The 20,269-nt window shown below is 44.0% G+C and overlaps 1 protein-coding gene across 1 annotated transcript in view; it reads right to left on the bottom strand.

Annotated features, from left to right (window-relative positions):
- The window catches only part of KIAA1217 (KIAA1217 ortholog), a 355,180-nt gene extending 335,590 nt beyond the window's left edge, over positions 1–19,590 (bottom strand). Inside the window, 1 exon segment of the mRNA XM_033164922.1 lies at positions 19,414–19,590. Coding sequence (XP_033020813.1) covers positions 19,414–19,489 — 76 coding nt within the window. The 5' untranslated portion in view covers positions 19,490–19,590.
- Positions 19,591–20,269: the final 679 nt, after the last annotated feature.

The raw sequence follows: 20,269 nt of genomic DNA, 5'->3' as shown, positions 1-20,269 counted from the left end.
CTGATGAGATATGCATCAAATATTTCATTCAGGATTATTCCTACTTAATATAGAAGTTATCAAAACCAATGAGGGAGAAAAAGATAAAATGCAGCTCTGCTTTAATATTTTACAGCACCACACTTGTACATCTGATATACACTCAATCAAGCTTAACCTTATTTAATGCCCTTGACAAATATCCCCTCAGAATTTTTAAGTACATCAGGCAAACACATAAAATATTGACGCAAAACCTTCCCACCACCAACCCAAAGGGGGTGGGGAGAGATTGATTGATTGATTGAGATTTGGTCTGAAAATGTTGCCAGCAATGTTTTTATAGGCTTTATTTGTGCTTGTAGTCAGTGGCAGAACTCACCCCGGTAACCTTTAAAATTGCTTTGCATGTGGAAAACAACACTGATTCTACAGCATGGGGCAATAAACACAAGCAGGAAAGCTTCATGTTTACTGAGTAAAAGCCAAACTTTGCAACTTGAGTAGAATGTCATGATACATACACACAAAGGAGTGTTTATATCATGGGTTAGGCATTGGGCTAGGAGTGGGTTAGGCTGGGTTAGGAGTTACACCCAGCTATCATCATTAACCACATTTATATCCAACACTTCCCTCTCTACAGGGCCCTCAGTGGAGTTCATGGATCTGCTTTGTAGATGGAGTGATAGTGACTAGCCAAGGTCAACCAGTGTCATTAATGCTGCAGATTTTAGTCTGGGCCCCACTGGCTGTAATCTAACACTTTTAACAACTACAATACTCTGATTCTCCTCTGCCTGAGCTCTAGGGAAAGGGAACGGTTTGTTGGTTTGTTTGACATCTTCCACACACATATCCAAAGGTGATGTACAAATTGTTATTTAGAAAGCAGCTAAGACAGCATAGTGCTCACGCTAGAGTCTTGGAGGTGTAATAGAAGGAAGATTTGGGGCAATGCAATAAAAGTCATTAGGAATTCCTTAATCAACTCCATTGGATGCAGGGGTGGGGAACTTGTGGCCCTTCAGAGGTTGCTGGACCAAAACTCCCTTCATCCCTGGCCATTGGACATGTTGGCTGGGAATGATGGGAGTTGTAGTTCAGCAACATCTAGAGGGCCACAGGTCCCTCCCCCACAGTAGGCCCAACCTTATCGTCAAGGCTTCAGTCCCATCCATACTTACCTGAGAGTAAGTCTAATTTGAACTCCCTGGGTCTTGCTTTTGAATAGACATGTGCTCCAAGTAACTTCTAGGTGACCACTGAAACCAGCACATACAAGTGCAAGAACTATGAAGTAGCAGCAACATCCTGAATGCTACCCCTTGAGCTCCTAGGCGACACCTGCCTGGTAGTTCGGACTGGCTGCACCTCCTCCAGGAGGATTACCTGGGGTCTCCGCCTACCCCAGCTAAGCGCCCAATCCCACCTGGGGGAGGCATTGCCAGGTAAGGGGAGGGACTACCTAGTCCACACAATAGACGGTGTAGCTTACCGGGAAGCAGCAGTCGGGCTCCAGAGCTTCTCCCACCCTCCACTCCCTCAATTAATGCTTACTTTGCAGGTTAACCTCTTCTCCACAGGCACGCAGGTGCTGCTATGTCAAGACCGCTGTTAAAGGGCCGGAAAGGAATTTCCCTGCATTGGCAGGTTTTGCCTTTCCCGTAGCAATTCGTCACAACTTTGGCGGTTTCAGACCTTGGGCAGAATCCTTTAGTCATCTTCCTAAATGGGGGGGGGGGGTGACTCCACGCCCCCAGTGTGGCGGCGATACCAGGGTTCCCCGTTAAAGGGGCATTGACCATACGCCGAGAGGTTGTCATTGCTCTCCCTCACCAGTGGCAGCGAACGGAGGGGGGGGGGCTCCCTGCTTGAACATATGTTCTCCAGAGCCAGCCCAATCCCCGCACATTCTGGACAACCCTGCAGTTTCCCAGATCCCCAGCTGGAGGCTGGGAAGGATAAACGCCCAATGCCTGAGCCAAGGTCTCCTTACATCTGAATCTTAATAAAGTTGTGGCCAATTTTAATCCCATAGCACATTGTCTTGTGTCATTATTCCGCTCGGGGGTCGCCTGGGGGTTGGGGGACTCCATGTGTCCATGCAAAAGAGGCAATCAGAAGGCACTTGCCTGTAAGATGCAAAGTGCAATCCCCACCCACATCTCTTGGCAAGGGCTTTGCCAAAAAGAAGAATTCTCAATATTGCAGCAAAAGGTGGAAAATTGCTCAGCACTGCAGTCTCCTTTTACCACACACAGTGCAATCCTAACCATGTCTACTCAGAAGTCAGTCCTGCTGTATTCAAATGGGGGTTTACTCCCAGGTATGTGAGGTTAGGATTGCAACCTTAGCCCATTTCTCTTTGCTACAAAAGCCCAACTAAGATATGTAATCTGTTCTCTTAAGAACTGAAGGATATCACAGTGCTAGTTTTAAGCATTACTATAAATAAAGCTTAGCTGAATCATGTGAAAAATAAATAAATCTCTGTTTGCTCTTTCTGTAAGCCATCCTAGAAATTCTGAATCGATGGAGGATATAAAAACTTTATAAAAGTTGAACTGAAACCTATCTTCATATTCCTTCCCTTTCATACTCAACCTAGCCTTCTTGCCAAACACTCCCAGAAGACAGGGGGGAAATAGGATTGTCATGCAACTGACCATGTATTATTAGATAAATTATTGTCAGATATGTCATGCTGCTCAGGGAATTGGCTTGCCACAGATTTATCACAATTGTCTTTAAAAACCATACACTTTTCATTTGCTATTAAGTTTTATTTATTTTCAGTTTAAACAGAAACAAAGCGAATTGTAACTGACCCTGGTGGTTGAGGGTAAAAACCCAGCAGAAGAACTGTGAGTAACTCACTGAATACTAATAGAAACTTTACCTAACTTTGTTAAGTCATAATAGCAAGATTGGGCACAGAGCTTCTCTACCTCACTCCTAGGCTTAATTATTAGCCTCAACAGGTCTGTAGCATCTTGTAGCATGAAGTAATACTATGTGAAGTAATACCAGGCACATTGTAAGTTCCAAACACACGGCTCTAATATAGTATGATTTTTGGCCCTTAGAGATTCACCTGCTTAAGCACCACAGAGTTTTTAAAATGACTCGAACAACTCTTACCTCCTCTCACAGCAGCCTCACACTCTTTACTTTGGCAGCTCACACTATCCTGTGACTCTCAACACACACTTCGGGGGGGGGGATCTCTCTGCTTTCTGCATCTCCAAAGAAATCTGCCAGACTCCAACCATGGAAGAGGACGCCAAGAGGAAGTTAAGAAACAAGCATGCATTTGCAAAATTAAGCCTCTGTAGAAAAAAACAAACACAGAACTATATACATAGATTGCCAAATGGATGTGACCTTTGCTCAGTGAAAAATACCACAACTGAGTACGGAGTATTTGAAACAGTGCTACAGTGGTGCCTCGCAAGACGAAATTAATTTGTTCTGTGAGTGCTGTCGTATAGCGAAAATTTCGTCTTGCGAAGCACCAACGGGGGAAGAGCAGTTTGACGAGTTTTTCGTCTAGCGAGGTACCACTGTTTTTTTGTCAATATCCCTTACATAGGGTAACAGTGACAACATTCAGAAGCCATGCTAGACCTTGGGCTTGTACAGCCCCTCTCCTCCTCCAGTGTGATTCTAAACAGAAGGTTCCACTTTCAACTGACCACAGTTTAGCATGACATCCAAGACCAAACATCTGATTAATGTTAACTATGATTTGCTTAAACAAGACAGATTTATAACCAACGGTATGAAGTTGACTTGATTAAAACCAACCATAGTTCACATTAACAACAGTGTGTCAGATTCAGACGATACAAGTTTAGTTAAGTAAAAAAATGAAGTTTCTGTCCAAAGACACCACAAGCTGTAACCAAAGGGTGGTTCTTGGCTTATTGAAATACCTAGTTAAGGGATACAAAGCACAAGCCAGGATTCAGACATAACACTAAGCAAAACCATGCCTTAGCTCACAGCAATGCAGTAGCACGAGAAGCAGGGTAGCAGCAATGCACCTGAATTTTCAGCCCTGGGCAGAAGCTCAATGTGTTGTTAAGCTCAACTGCGCTTTACAGTGACTTGTGAACAAGTCCAGTGTCATTAAGGACAAGGCTATCAATGGTGACTAGCCATGACAGCTATGTCCTCCTGCCACTGCTGGAAGCCATATGCCTCTGTGTACCAGTTGTTGGGAATCAGGTGGAGTGTGTGCTGCTGCATTTAGGCCCAGCTTGCAGTGTTCCCATAAGCATCTGGTTGGTCACTGTGAGAAGAGAATGGTGTACTAGATTAAACCCTGGTCCAATCCAGTAGGGCTCTTCTTATGTTCCTATCCACAAATCCCACCCCACCCCCGGATTGTAGTCCAATAATGCTGGGAACCCAAGGTCAGGGGAGAGTGGTTTTTAGCATGATAAGTGAAGCAGGCCAGTGAACGCATTGCAGGCCCTTCAGCATACCCATGTCTTCCCTAATTTTCTCACCCCAACTTTTAAGTGTCACCAGAAATCCCCAGGTAATTAGCAGATGTGAGACTTACAATGCAATGCAGCTCCTTTTCAACCTTTCCCATTCAGAACAAGCCTACTAAATTTTGTCTGCTTAAGGACATTACTCATCTCAACTTCTTTTAAAAACCTAAAAGTAATTCAAATGAATGTTTTTCAGTGACACACAAATGTCGGTTTTTGACTCCATTTTGATCAATCATCCCAGCTGGGAACTTCTATGCAGTAAGGTTGATTGCAGTTTTAAATATGTAGGGTTATAGAATCATAGACCTGCAGAATTGCAAGGAATCTAGTCCAACACCCTGCAATGCAGGAATCACAGCTAATGGTTGGTTGGGTGCCAAGAGGCACTAGTGGAAGAAGTTCTGGCAGTAAACTGCAGCACAAGAGCAAAAAGAAACTTCTACGTGACATTGTGCAAGAAAGTGGGTTGTATCCAACTAAGTTCTAGTCAAAGTAGACACATTAAAACGAATGGATCCAAGCTAACCAAATGAAGTAGGTGAGGCTGAGAGGCAGTGATTGGCCCAAGTGAGCTTCATGGCTAAGTGAGGATTTGAACCCTGGTTTCCCAGGTCCTACTCTGACATTCTAACCACTACACCAAACTGACTCGTGTGTAAGAACTAAGCACACTTTCAACTCAGTTCTGTGTTAATAAATATTGTGTGCCAATAAGGAAGAAAATGAAAATTTAGGTGTTAGAATTTATGTGCAGCAAGCTAATACATAAAGTACAAGGGCAGTTGAATTGCCATCCTTGAGATTAGCTACTGCTGTACTACGCAATAGCTATTTCTCAAAGGTAATCATACAACAAAGTTGAAAAGCATTTTTCTCTCCTAAGGATTTGCCAAGTAAAAAGCAGTTTGTCTGGAAAGATCAAACACATGCTGCACATTGAAAGCACTACCTTCCAGACAGCTATATCACAACTTCTGGTAGTTGGGCCTCCTAAATAGTTTTTCGCTAATTGGCAAGTGAAGTGAAGCAAACCAAGGGAAAAGTCAGAGTGATTGCATCACAACAGAAGCATAAATGCAAGAACTGCAAAGTAGTTTATGCTGTTGTATCCATGAGCCTTTAAAAAGAAAGGTCTATGGCTTTTTGTACCTTCTATTTCAGTACAATAACTCAAGTGTTTCTTCAGGCAAGTGTTCTACTTTGTGCAGGATGCTGTCAAAAGCTTTTACGCCACTCAAGTAGCTACTGAATTCACTCTCTGATACATCTTACAATGCACGTATAAGCTTCTTACATCTAGACGCTCTGTACCATACAGTATTTCCTAAAGCAATTAATAAATGCCCCGGTATTAATAAAGACTCATTCTTACCATCCTTCACATTAGTCCTAAATTATGCAACAGCCCTGCCATTTGCACAGTACAACTCCAAAGAATTTTATTTGTAGTCACTCAACTTGCTTCAACACAGAGTTTCTACTATTTCCAGAACTAGCTATTAACTAAAGATACCCAAGGTGAGTTATTTGCTCTGAACAAGAAGCATGCTTCTTCCCACGGAGCCCCAAGGTTTGTGAGAACTGCTTGAGCATGTCAAGGGAGCATAAAAGTGGTGCATGTTTCAGCTTTGTCAGAATGAGAGAGGGGAGTTATTTAGGTACAAGGTTGTCAACACAGTGTCCTCCAGATGTTATTGGACTTATTAGTCACAACCAGTATGGGCGCTGTAGTTCAACAAACATCTGGATTAGACTATTACCCAAGGCTTTTGATACATTTCATGCTCTAGACCCCCATCCATTAGATGGAGGTAAATTACTCTGCTACCTAGAGTTCTAATGTCATTAAGACAGATGAGAGAAGAGGCAAGTTACGTCACATTGGGCTGTTGAAGACACAGTACTACTCTCCTTTTAACTGTGGTAAAAGAATCCAGGGATGGCTTGCCACTGTTTTCTCCCTACTTGCAAAACTGTTCCCCTCTCAGGGGGAAAGTCCATCTATTTGCCACCCTCTCTCGAATGGCATTAATGAAGACATTGAAACTAAATGTTAATACAAGTCTCCCATTTTAAACAGGTTCAGAAACCCACTTTTATCCCCAGTTCAGTTACTGGTTATAGCCCCCCCACACACACACACACTCTAACACGTTCAATTGATAACACATCCCCAAATAAATCATTATGCAGAAGCAGGACTTCATCTGTCCTACGACTACCAAAAACCATTTTCATTGAATGCCTCCTTACTTCTACGTACACAGAGAGAAACCATTTTTCTCCCATCCCAATCTGTTGAGACCTTTAATAGTTTTATAATGGTGATTTATAATTATAAATCTCTTTGTGCCCTGTTCTTGATATTATTTTTGGATGATTAAATGAGCATGCCTCAGTTGCTTTATGGCTACAGCCAGATGTTTTGGACTACGATTCCCTTCAGCACCAGTAAGCAGACGCATGCTGGCTGGGGCTCATAGGGGTTGTGGTTCAAAACTTCTGGGAGGCACCAGGTTGGAGAAGGTTTAGTCATCAGTGGGATGATGCTCCAGTTCCTTGATATTTCAGCTGTCCTTTTCTATTACGGTACTTATCCACAGATCCACAGCCTCATTTAAGAGACGGGCACAACAGATACAGAGTGGTATTAAAACTGCCTGCTGTTTCCATCCTCTTCAAAATAATTCCTGACACCATTTCATCTCTCCCCACCCACCCCCCAGCTCGACTGCAACACGTTTCCCCCAAATTTCTCTCTATATCCCATGGTAAAGGTAAAGGTAAAGGACCTCTGGACGGTTAAGTCCAGTCAAAGTCGACTATGGGGTTACGGCACTCATCTCGCTTCCAGGCCGATGGAGCCGGTGTTTGTCCACAGACAGCTTTCCGGGTCATGTGGTCATCATGACTAAACCACTTCTGGCCAATTTAAAGCATGCATGCATCCATGAAAATTAATAATTTTTGTCCCAATGTGTTATCAGAATGACGTAAAGGAACAAGCAGTTTTCTAATGCTGCCTGCATCTCTCTGAAATTGTTCCGTTTAAGAAGGTGTGCATCCTAGTCTCAGTTCCCTGAGCCAGAGAGTATTTCATGTCAATAGACCAAAAAACAACATTCTTTCTCTCCATTCTATAGCCATTTGGCAGCAAACAGTAAAGCAAATAAACCACCTCTATTGCAGATTCTTAGGGATGAGCACCTACAATATAAAACACTCCCCTTTAACTAGCACACTTTGCAACATGTGCCAAAACCTTCATAGTATGATATAAAACAAAATACTTGGAGAAAATCATTGTTTCATGGCACTGGATCAGACTTCTTCAGATTTCCACAGCATCCTTATAAACTAACTCTTCAGCAGGGAGAACACTGTAAAAATTATCTTGCAAGTCTACAAAACAATTAAATCCACTTTTCTCATTTAACAGTACATAACTTCTTCCTTCGATTTATCAATCCACTTCTCTCTCTCTCTCTCTCTGTCTCTCTAATCCTCTATTGTTACATCCTGATTGATGCCATTTCTTGTTATGTTCATCTTCTGAGCCACTTAATCCTTAGGGACCATGCTGTGAAGAGACAAAAGCCTCACGGGAGCCCCTCCTGGGCAAAGGCTACAGCCGGAAGGAGAGGCAGGGAAGCTCCAGAAGATAGGCCCTGAGCAAGAGAGAAAATCTGGAAGGGCCAGAGGGCTACTTATTGGAAATATAGCTTCCAAAAGAAAGTTAATGGAGCAGGGGTGGGGAATATTCCAGCCCAAGGGGCCACACTCTTTACTGAGCAACCTTTCAGGGGCCACAAAGCCAACAGTGGGCAGAGCCTAGGATGTGACTCTTTGTAGACTACATTGGCAACCATGTGAAAGTCATGACATTCCTACAAATACACACCTCAAGCTTACCACACTGTGGCAGTACCACAGCTCAAGAACACATTCCATAAAACAAAAGCATGTAAAACAACAACAACAACAGGGCCACTAATGGGTGTCCCCTGGGGGAAGCGTGGCATGATGACATTCCCAAGGGCCAGACAGAAAGGTGTAGAGGGACCTGAGGTTCCTCATTCCTGTAGGCAGGCATGGAGAGAGTCTGAAATGGGGAGAGAGGATGATTAACCAGAGGTCAAGAGCAGAATCAGAAAACAAAAGTACAACGAAAGAATTATTGGTTCTGAATTCCACTGTCAGCTCCAATGTGGCTCAAAGAGTCTGCCAACCTGCTGGTGGTGAATACGGTTTTACTTGGGTGGACATCTTTTGCATGCTGGGGTCCCAAGCCTATTATTACTATGCCTCTTGCTTCACGCAATCTTGTGTGATATTGAACTGTCCCTTCTCGCATCTAGAGGTGACCTTAGCAACTCGGCAGATGACAAGCGCGCTACTTGACAGTCAAGAGGGAGTTCACAAAATCCTGACATCATCACAAACAGCCTTGGCGGTTTCTCCTAACACCTCACAATGCCACATTTGACACAGACATCTTTTCCTGCCACTTTGTCCTGAAGTTACAGCCACAATCCTAACAGAACGAATATTTCAATTAAGTGCCATCAACAATAGCTAAAATACGTATGGTCTTTTCAGCCGAGTAACATACAGCAAGGGCATATGTACTCTTTAGTCACAAATACTTCCTACCGGAGAGAAAATGTCCATTTAACACAGTGTGTGTGTGTGTGTGTGTGTGTGTGGTGTCCTAAAACACAGCAGCCAAGTGCAATTTTTTTCATCTTCAAATGACTGCATCTCATTTCAAAAGCAGTCTGTAGAAAAGGCAGTCAATTAGAAGTAAAGCAAATTAGAAGAACAATTTAGTACACACATCTGCAAAGATAAAGAGAGACTGTTTTCTTTTGTAGGCACTGCAATGTTAAGACATACCACAGTAGACTGTTTCTGAAATATGACAGCTGATTTCTTCTAAATAGTCGGTTGAAAATTAGATAATTTTAAAAATACAGTCACTCCAGCGGATAGTGGCATGCCATACTGGTATGGAAGGAAAGGATGGCAAGCATGACAGGAATATTCAAGGCCAATCAAAGAAACATTTGAACAATTCAGTGTAGTATAGTAGGCCTACAGTATCAAAAAAATTTTTTTTTTGCAGAATATAGATAGATATTCAAAACGAGAGCAAGAGCATCAGGTTATACTGAGAACGATCCTAGCTGAGATCCAGAATCGTTGACTGAAAAGAGTGCTGGAGAAAAGCATTGGCTATTCTTCTGCATTCTCCATGACATATTGTTGTGAACAGCGATTATAAACTCTGGGAAATATGAAAGATCAGAAAAGAGAAAGGCTTCTTAGTGTTGATGAGAAGATGAGAGTTTGTTGGTCTCAAACTAGACCTGATATAAATGAGATTGCCCAGCAAAAGGAAACCCACGCCCCTCAATGAGTTTATATACATACTTAAGGTACATAGGTAAGAGGCTCATTTATAATTATATTTGGGGAATGATTCGTGTTCCTATGTAGCTGCATTGTTTTATCCTTTCTGGATGTTCCAGGATCATATTATAAAGCAGTTGTGTTCTATGTTATAAACTGAGACTGCTAGGAGTTGTTTCCTTCTGCCAATGTATTTCTTATCAATAAAAAATTCAGTGTGGCATGAGCAAATTTTCATTCTGAAAGTGTGGCCCAGGAAAAAAAAGTTTGAGAACCACTGAGCTACCCTAATGCCTCATTTTTGTTGTAGCAGAAATTTTAGGAGTTAGGAGAATGCCTTGATCTCCGCTTTACACTAAGAATTGAAATATACTCATCTTGAGCATGTAATTATATAACTGTTCCACGGACTACGAGTGATGAACTGTCAAGAGGTGACCTTGGAGCAGGATTAAGTATTTCACTTCATGTTTGCTTTACCAAATATGGTTTGGGAGTGGGGGGGGGGAGGCGATGTTTTGAAACCAAATGCACCAAACCACAGAATTGAGTATTCGACATTCTATGGTAAAATGGAAACTAAAGGAAGAAAATATATTAATACGTTGTCACAAAGAATTAGGAAGTTAGGCATGAATCAGTCGCAGGAAACGCATATAAATTTTATCTTTGTTTAAACGCAGACCCTGAAGTTGCTTGCTGAAAGGGCAGCGGTACAAATTGACCTCTGTTTCACCTGCCTAGCAGCCTACAGTGAGTCTTGCCACTGTGTCCATTTCACAGTGAAGTTCCTATGAAGAGCCTGGCAGAGGAGTATAAGAGATGCTCATGAATTCTGAGACAAAGTAGGGTGCCTTGGAGGGCTCTTGGGCAAGATCAGTACAAAGTGGCAAGGGTTGAACAAGGATCTTCTGAAGTGCTTTGTAATGCTTTAGCAATTTTTTAAAGAAAAATCTGCTGACAAGTATCTACTGAAATTTAAAAAAACAACCTAGCATCTCTAAGTTTGCCATACAATGCCAAGGGGAGATGATGGGTGAAATGAGAGCAAGCCCCAGAATGAAAAGAGGGCAAAGGGCCAAGCTTTTCAGGCCAACTGGCCAAGCTTGTAACCCTGGAAAACTATCCCTTTCTATTTCTTCCCATCTACAAATCAACTTTTGCCTGTAATTTGGCATGTTTCTCACCAGGGCACCCCTTTCATGCTTGCAATTTGCAGAACAATTGTCCACAAAACACGAGGAACAGATCCGTTTATTCCTTTTCCCACACACACATATCCTCGGACTGCAATTGCTGCCTTTGCAGGAAAAATGCTTTAGTCATCCTTCTGAAATTTGGCAGGGTTCATTCCCTTAGGGTGGGCGACAATGGTTGCGAATTTCATCCAATTCTGACCCAAAATTTAAAAGCTATAGGTGTTTTTTAAAGAAAAGAAAAGAAAAAGAAAATGTTTAAAGGGCACCCATATTTGCGTGTAGTTGGGCAGGCTTCAAACATTTTGGAAGAGTTAGTATATCTGCACATTTCACCTTATTCTTTTAAAAGGAAATGAAGTTATAGCCATTCTTTTACTTCCTGGTAGTCAATGGGGGAGAAATGGAGATGACTTGAACTAATTTCACAGCCCATATGACACTCAAAAATTGGGGGGGGGGGCTTTAAAAGGTACCAAATTGGGGTACAAATCAGATCTGTGGCCGTTGCATGCCTCTAGATAACTTCATCTGATCGTTACAATTTCCAGTACTGCATACAACCTCCAATTTGCATTAAACTGACCACTATGTTCACTGGCCTGGGTGGTGGTGGTGGTTGCTATCAAAAAAAGGAATCCACTGCAGCACAAGATCTACATGCCCATGCTAGTAGTTTGTACAAATTTATAAGTCAAATTGTACAAATTGTTTAAGTGATTGAAATTCATTTCTTTAAAAAAAAAATCAATCCCACACTTCTCTTCACTGTCAGTCCCAAGGTGGGTTGCAGTGTTGCATCCTGTATGTTCTTACTAAATCTACTTATTTAATTAAACATAGTCAATCATATTCCAATCTTACTTCCTCTTACCTCTTGCCTTGGGCTTCTCCCTTGTGGGTGTTGGGTGGGTACAGACATTGAGCTGCCAAATTGGTGATCAGGGGTGTAGCAAGGGGGGCATAGGGGGTGGACCGCCCCAGGTTCCATAATGGAGGGGTGACAAATTATCAAGGAACAATTACTGCCCTACTAGGGCGGTTCATAAAAAAACTTTTTTTTGAAAATGCCTGCTCCAAAGGTCTTATCTTACTATACTAGGGATTATATAGCTATATATGAAATTTCATGCATATTGGTTAATATCTTGACCCTCCTCCACCAAAATAGCTGTTCACTTGGCTGTTTTTCTATGTCGTGAAGGCTGAAATTTCAGTTCAGTGGAGTACTTACTATTCCCAACCCTAACCCTGTGGAAAGCCATCTAATTAGACTTTAATTTGATTTTGGGATGTTTTAGGAGGTAATTTAATTATTGTTTGATTTTATACCAATGTTATGTATCTGATGTTAGCCACCCTGAGCCCGACTTCGGCCGGAGAGGGCGGGATATAAATAAAAGTTTTTTATTGTTGTTGTTATTATTCCTTTGTAAGAAAATATGAAATAATGTAAAATCATTTTTGCAGGGGGGGGATCAATGGGGGGGGTGACAAGAAATTTTCCGCACCGGGTACCACCTGACCTTCCTACGCCTCTGCTGGTGACTCAGCACACTCATAAAATCTTTCTCTACCAGGTTCTCCAAAGTCATCTCAATTCAGTAATTCAATCTTTTGGAAATACTTTTAGGGCAGTGGGTATGCTGGGGCAACCAAAAAACAATTTACATTGTTTTAAGTCACGTTTTGGGAACCTTTGGCCCTCCAGAGGTTGCTGGACTACAATTCCCATCAGTCCAAGCAAGCATGGTCAGTGGCCAGGGATGCCATTGTAGTTCAACAACATCAGCAGGGCCAAGAGCTCCCCACACATGCCTTTGTAGGCAGAAGTTCCATTTAGCTATTCTGGATCATAGCAGTGGAGGTGTACTCCAGGCTGGAGGAGGTGCAGGCAAAATCCAACTTGGTAGGATTTCTAGTGGCAATATTAGGCAGCAACTAATTGTACAGTCTGCAGCAGGTGGCTGCAAGCCGCCCACCATTTAAACTGTCAAAAAGCAGTCTGGGAAAGACAAACAGGCTAAGCATGGCAACTCAGAGCAGAGGTTAAGCACCTGTGGGGCCTTCAGCAGCTGCCAAAGGATGTAAGGTTTTGACAGTAGGCCTGCCTTCATGATTTTCTCCCCCAACCCATTCAAAAGCTGTCTAACACAGCAGCCATCACCACATTATTAGTTTGTCCATTCTTACTTCTATAAACATCCACTGTGTTTACCCTTTTAGCAAAACCTTTGGGCTACATGCGATGAGATTAGTTCCTTTATAAAAACGAGAAAGAGAGAGAGAGAGACTTTTTTAGAAACACATGAGTGAGGAAAGCTTTGGATTGTTCAGAAATGCAGCCTTTGGGACAGAGAAGTACTTTCAATTAGGAAAAGTGAACACGCACTGAAGCGAAGACCACAAACACTTGATCAGAGAGGGCTGTCAGGTCTCTCCCTTCCTACACCCAAAAAGACACACTCCAGGGTTGGGATTATCGGAAGCAACACCCAATGAACTGCAAGGAGTACATTTATATACATGAGCGTTTGGACAAGATCCTGACCTAAGAACACCAACCCACTGCACCAACATTTTTTTAAAAAACGAATTACTCATTATTATTATTTTTCAAGCAAATGTCCCTGCTATTTGAAATGTGGTGGGTAACTGCAGAAGGAAAGACCTGCTCAGTGGTGGAACCCTGACTGAAGAATGTTCACCATGGGGAGATTTGCCTAGTGCCTACCTTGATGTTGTTTCAAAGCCAAACAAAGGCTTTTATTATCTAAGGTTTCTTAAATCTCTTTACATTGCTTTTATGCCACTTTGCATTGCATTTTTCGTTTTAGTTCCACCGACTCCTTTCCTTACATTGCCCTTTAATGGTGGTGTTTTAATGTTCTAGTTTTTAAATGTTACTTTATTGTCATTTTGACTTTTTGTAAGTCGCCCAGAGAGCAAGTAGACGGGGTGGGGTGTAGAAAATAAAGAGAGGGCAATTCCTTGTTTGTGCAGGGGTTGCCTTTTGGGTCATGGTGTGTGTCAGTGTCACATGTAAGCCTGTTCCACACACCCCTGTCCTATTCCACCCCCTTCTAGGTCTGAAAATGATGCACATTGCACTTGCAAACTGGTTGCTGCCTGTAAATAGACTGCCTGTCACAAGTGAGGTGCAAAGCCCAACAGACCTGAAACTAAGTGGATATGTAAAGAATAAAAAGTTCTACTGATAGAAAACTGTATTGCCACAGCTGCTGGGTGGCTATCCTATGTTAAACCGATTGCCTACTAACCCTCCAGGATGGTTGGCTTATATTCCTGCCATTCGGGGTAGGGTAGCCCGGGGCACAGTCATTCAGGGGAAGTGTTCTGCTATGGCGATAGCAAGGGTAGTGCTGAATTTAGCAACAGAGAGAAATAGAGCATTGAGTTCAACTCTATTTCTGAATGGCTGAAATAGGGGAACAAGATAGGGTAGCCATTCTAGCCCATTAAAAAGAAGAAAAATCCATTTTAGAGCAATATCTTTACTAGGCGAATAAAAATGTGACAAAAGTTCCTACAGCTTCACCATCAGTCAACTTATTCCCTCTCTCCACTCCATGAATTAGTATGCCATATAGCCTAATAAAGCATTCTGGAGAACTTGAAAGCTTGCACACTGTTTGGTGACATTTTGGTAGGCCTAAGAAAAGCAGAGGAGTAACAGTTGTGCTGCCTTGCTTCACACAGCTGTTGTATATTGGCAAACAAACAGATTTCTGACGGGAAGCCCCTCCCAGCCCTGCCTAGAAATGCCAGGAATTGAACCTGGAAACTTGCTCTACCACTGAGCTACAGCCCTTCGTTATTATACACCTGGTGATAAATAAATGAAGTAGGTGAGCCAACATGAGCATAACAATCCCTCAGCCCACACTCCACACAGTCTGAATCCCACACACTTTCCTGTTTGGTCTACCACCCGCCTCTTGGCAGAAATGCTCCTTCGTTCTATAGTTTATCAAGCATGGGGCTGCCTTTGAACAGAAATACCTGTAGTTCAAAATACAACATACACATTACTGACTCGGAGCAGGAAAAATGGAAGCCAGTTTTTTAGAACAGACCCTGGTTCATTTCTGGGTACAATCTGAAAGGGTGGTGTTGTTGTTCAGTCGTGTCCGACTCTTCGTGACCCCATGGATCAGAGCACGCCAGGCACGCCTATCCTTCACTGCCTCTCGCAGTTTGGCCAAACTCATGCTAGTAGCTTCGAGAACACTGTCCAACCATCTCATCCTCTGTCGTCCCCTTCTCCTTGTGCCCTCCATCTTTCCCAACATCGGGGTCTTTTCTAGGGAGTCTTCTCTTCTCATGAGGTGGCCAAAGTACTGGAGCCTCAACTTCAGGATCTGTCCTTCTAGTGAGCACTCAGGGCTGATTTCTTTGAGAATGGATAGTTTTGATCTTCTTGCAGTCCATGGGACTCTCAAGAGTCTCCTCCAGCACCATAATTCAAAAGCATCAATTCTTCGGCGATCAGCCTTCTTTATGGTCCAACTCTCACTTCCATACATTACTACTGGGAAAACCATAGCTTTAACTATACGGACCTTTGTCGGCAAGGTGATGTCTTTGCTTTTCAAGATGCTGTCTAGGTTTGGCATTGCTTTTCTCCCAAGAAGCAGGCGTATTCTAATTTTGTGACTGCTGTCACCATCTGCAGTGGTAACAGGGCCTTTTTGTTCATGGCCTCACAGCTATCGGATGCAACAGAGTTAAAACAGGTTCTTTTCCTTGAGGTTTATAAATAGGTTTAAATATCCAATTTTTTACTATGGCTTTTATCAGTTAAGTGTTAGATCATTCTGACTTTAGTATGACTATGTTAAGCTGGCTACTATCTAGCACTGGTACACTGGTACAGGTACTCTTTTGTGTTACTTTATTATAAGGTTTTATTGCATTTTGAAAATAGTATTGTAAACCACTTATGTGACAGAAAGCAGTTCAGTTTTTTTGTTTCAGTTCACACATATATTAAAGCCCTATACAATCTATAAATACCTTCTTACACATAAGCAAGCCCAAGCCCTTGTTTAATGGGCAGCCATACACAAAATGAGCAGCTGAATAAGAACATTTGAATAAGAATATTTTAAAATGCAAGCTGTGTTATGTTAGGCGATGTAAAAAGTGTATGAGATCAATTTGAAAAGTAAATTAAGAAGCCCAAGCTCCCTTAGACTTCCAGCCCCTGATCAAGTACAGCATGCCCATTTCACCTCCCCCTGCCAAAAACACTCCCAACAGACTCCATTGCTATCCTCCACAGCAGCCTTTCTCAAGCTTGCGTCCCCATATGTTCTTGAACTACAGCTCCCATCATCCCTGACCACTGACCATGCTAGCTAGGAATCATAGGAATTGTAGTCCAACAACATCTAGGGACCCAAGGCTGAGAAAGGCTGCTTAACGGAGTATTCACCAATATTTCTAATCTGAAGGAAATAATTCTAGAACATGGAGACCCCCTTTCCTGATAAGCCATGCAAAGTTGTCAGTTATTATTGTAAGAGCAAGGATTCCAATAATATCCAATATGGCATTCTTAACAAAGACCTTTTGGGGTCAAAGCTACATAAAACATTTGTGTCTATGTATCCCTCAGACAATAAAGCAAGATGAGCACCGCAACCCCAGAGTCGTTTGCGACTGGACTTAACTGTCAGGGGTCCTTTACCTTTTTTATACACGCTTCTGTATTAGTGTTGTAAAATTCCATCTCCAAGGATTTTATCCTATTCTATGTAGGTTTCTAAATGTGGTGGCAAGAATGGCACATACACACAGACTAGGAAAACACACAGGTGTGCCACAGCAGTGTGTGTTTTGCATGCAAATTGTAACCACATACCACCAGGCAGTTCTACGTTTTCCTTTTTTTTAAGCCCTGCTTTGCAAGCTGCCTCAGAGGCTCTTTTCTGTGTTCCCCAGTCATTAGGTAGGTGGTAGCCAGAAATAGGGTCTGCATTATGGCTTTGTAACTCTCTCCCTGTGGAAGTTTGCCTGACCCTGCATTTGTTATCTTTTTAGTACCTGATGACGCCTGGAAAAAATAAGGAAAGGCTCATCACCTCTGAGATTTTAATCTCTGCTTTTACGACTGAAGCAGTGACAGCGTTCCACAAATGTTATCATTTTTGTGTATTGCAGTGAGGAGGAGAAACTTTCCTTTTGAGAGTTTATTTTTATGTTAACCTCCCTTAGGATGCAAGTCAATGATTGCAAAATACCTGGTATGCTAGAAAGTACTACATATAAAAAGGTATATATAGTCATGCAGGCATGGATCTCCTCCCAAATTTACCTAAGGAAACATTGATCTCTATTCTGCAAGGTGGCAGCAGCAGCAGCAGCAGCAGCAACAGCAACTCATGCATCTTATAATAAGAAGGGTAATTTTGCACAATAAAGTATTTATGATTACAGAGCCTTCCAACCGTGGTGTATAGATGCAAACAATCTCTCAAGGGTAGCTACTATTTATTAGAGGCTAAAAAGGGGTCTCAAATTATAGGCAGGAAGTCACTGGAGTATAAAAAAGCAACCCAATTAAAAGGACACAGTATTATTTCACTATTCTTAGCATGCCTTTTCCCCATTTTCAGGTAACAGCCTGAACCAATCCTGTGCCCAGCGATTAGCCTGCTCGAGTTAATTAAAACAGTGTTAATCTCAAAAGGTACCTAAATTACCTCTCCTTCCCAAAAGGCTGCCTAGAACCAAAGGTTATAATTCCCATCCTTCAGGCAACTGCTCCCCCTGCATCAGACAAGGAACAAGTCCAGAAGATTATCTGCCAATGCAAACTGCTGCTGTAGCAGGTCCTTCTGCAGAGCTCAGCATATATCCACGGGGCAAGAAGAAGCAGCATTTAACTCGCTGCAGTCGGAGCCAGCCACCAACTACAGAGCACAAGCAGTGAAGTTTGCCCAGGAGAAAGAAGTTTGGGCAACTTAATCCAAATCCCTTGCTCAAGGGCAACGCAAGCCAAACGCACAGCGGAATAAACATTGAAGCGAAGGACCTGGTCCCGGGGAAAGATTATACATACATACATACACATACAAATAATGCATATAGAATCCAGAGTCCAAGGTTGCCAGAACCCTGCCCGAAGCAGAAGACTGCAGCCCAGAAAGAAGGTGCATGTTCTATAGGTCTACTGGCTAGGAAGAATGCTCCAAGGTCACCACTGGCTCCCAAATTAGCCTCCTTGCAGGTGATGGATGGGTGCAGAGGTGAAGAGGAAAGATCGGGAGAAGAAAAAGGAAACAGTGAACGATCCCAAGGTAAGATCAACAAAATCAGCATCACACTAGATGGTCACGACCATATCAGGGATGGACAGGGATGAGCAATGGAAATGCAGGGGTGCAAAAACCAAATCTGAAACCTGGTTAATTCCTGGGTGGCAGAACCCACACATAACGCATTCCCCAACCCTTAGAATTCTGCCCTTCCAAAGTGCTAGTAAAGTTTGCCATGCAAAAAAGAAAAGTGTCTTTGAACAGAACAGAAACAGTCTCTCAGTCCCCACACAGTTAATATGTCCAAGTCTCTTGTTATCCCACAACCAAGAGTGTTATCACAAGGGGATGGCTGGTTTGGGGAGAGCAAGGGAAGTGGCACAAGAGTCCCCTTAACACACACCCACACACACCCAATTTGTGTGGGTATTACCCACTGAACCACACACAACTCAATCCTACAGCACATTTAAATGGAAGCAAATCCCAGTGTGTTCCATGGGATTTATTCCCACTTTCAAGTGCACAGAAGACTTCAGCCTCAAAGTCTACTTAGCCGGACTTGGAAGAGCCTCCCTCCTGCTCCGAGAAATCCCCTTCCACACCCACGGGTGACATGTTCCCCACACCCACTCTAGCCAGTCTTCCCCAAAGCTTAGGGGACATGAGAACACAAGACGGCTTCTCATTATCCATAGGCGCAAGTGAAGTCCTTCCTCCAGCCGTCGATACGAAAGACAAGAGAGCCTCGGGCCATTATTAGCCCCGCAGGAAGGTTGGAAGACGCGGGCTCACTGCGAATACCCGGTTCCGCAGCTGGTACTAACCGGGGCACCATTTATAGGCTAGAGTGTATTAAGGCGCGGGAAAGGTGAAGCAATAAAGAGATGCGCACCTCTGAGCATGTGCAGACTGCCGCCAGTCATCATAACCCAGAAACTATGAGGAGAGCAGATTATCTCACAGCAAATCATAATGCCTCCCCCACCCCACCGCACCCCCGGCCACGAAGGCTGAACTTTCGGGGAGACTTACTCGCGCGCTTGAGGCTGCCTGTCCTTCCCGCTCCGTCGAGGTCTCTGGCGAGCGGGGAGCCCCTCGGCGCAGACATGCCTGGCCGGCCGGTGCCTCCCCTGAGGCGGGCGCCTCCTGGGCACGGGCACAGCGCAGCAACTGCCCTGCAGCGGCAGGAGGAGAAACGCCGCCGGGCTCGGCTGGGGGTGCGGATTTCACGCGCCTCAGCTACCCCACCAGGACCGCAACAGCAGAGGCAGGAGGAAGCAGAGGCGGCGACGGCGGCTGCGTCCTTCCCTCCCCGCCAACGACTTTCAATTCACCTGCAAGCAGCCGCGCGGGCTGGAGCAGCGGCGCAGAGCTCTGCTGATAGGAGGCGCCTCAGCCCCCTCGCCTCAGCTCGGCCGGCCGGCAGGGGCGGAGCCGCACGCGCGCCAGAAGCCCCAGCGGCGCCTCCCTTTCGCCTTCGGAGCGCGCCCTCTGCTCAGGCCGCCGCTGCGCAGCTCTCCTCGGGATTGCAGGCATTGCGTCACCTCCATCCCCGCGCCAACCCCCCACCCCTTTCCGAGGGCTAGAGCGGCCCCGGGGGAAGACAGGCTGGCGCCCAATTCCGACGCCCTGTGGCCCGGTAGCCGGCCCCTCTGGGAGGAAGGGGTCTTCTGGCTCCAAGTTCAGAGGAAGGGAGCTCAGCCGGCTGGTAATGGTGGAGGACATTGGTAGCGAGGGAGTGGCCCGCCAGATGGAGACTTGACCTCCTGACCTCCTTGCTGGATTTACAACACCCATCAGCCCCTGGTCATGCTGGCAGGGGGCTGTCGGGAGTTGTAGTCCAACAAGGGCTGGAAGGCACCATGTTGGGGAAGGGATCCACCTAGTC

Source organism: Lacerta agilis, chromosome 12 (genome assembly GCF_009819535.1).
Source record: "Lacerta agilis isolate rLacAgi1 chromosome 12, rLacAgi1.pri, whole genome shotgun sequence".
Classification (NCBI taxonomy): domain Eukaryota; kingdom Metazoa; phylum Chordata; class Lepidosauria; order Squamata; family Lacertidae; genus Lacerta; species Lacerta agilis.
This window is presented reverse-complemented; position numbering and strand designations above follow the sequence as displayed.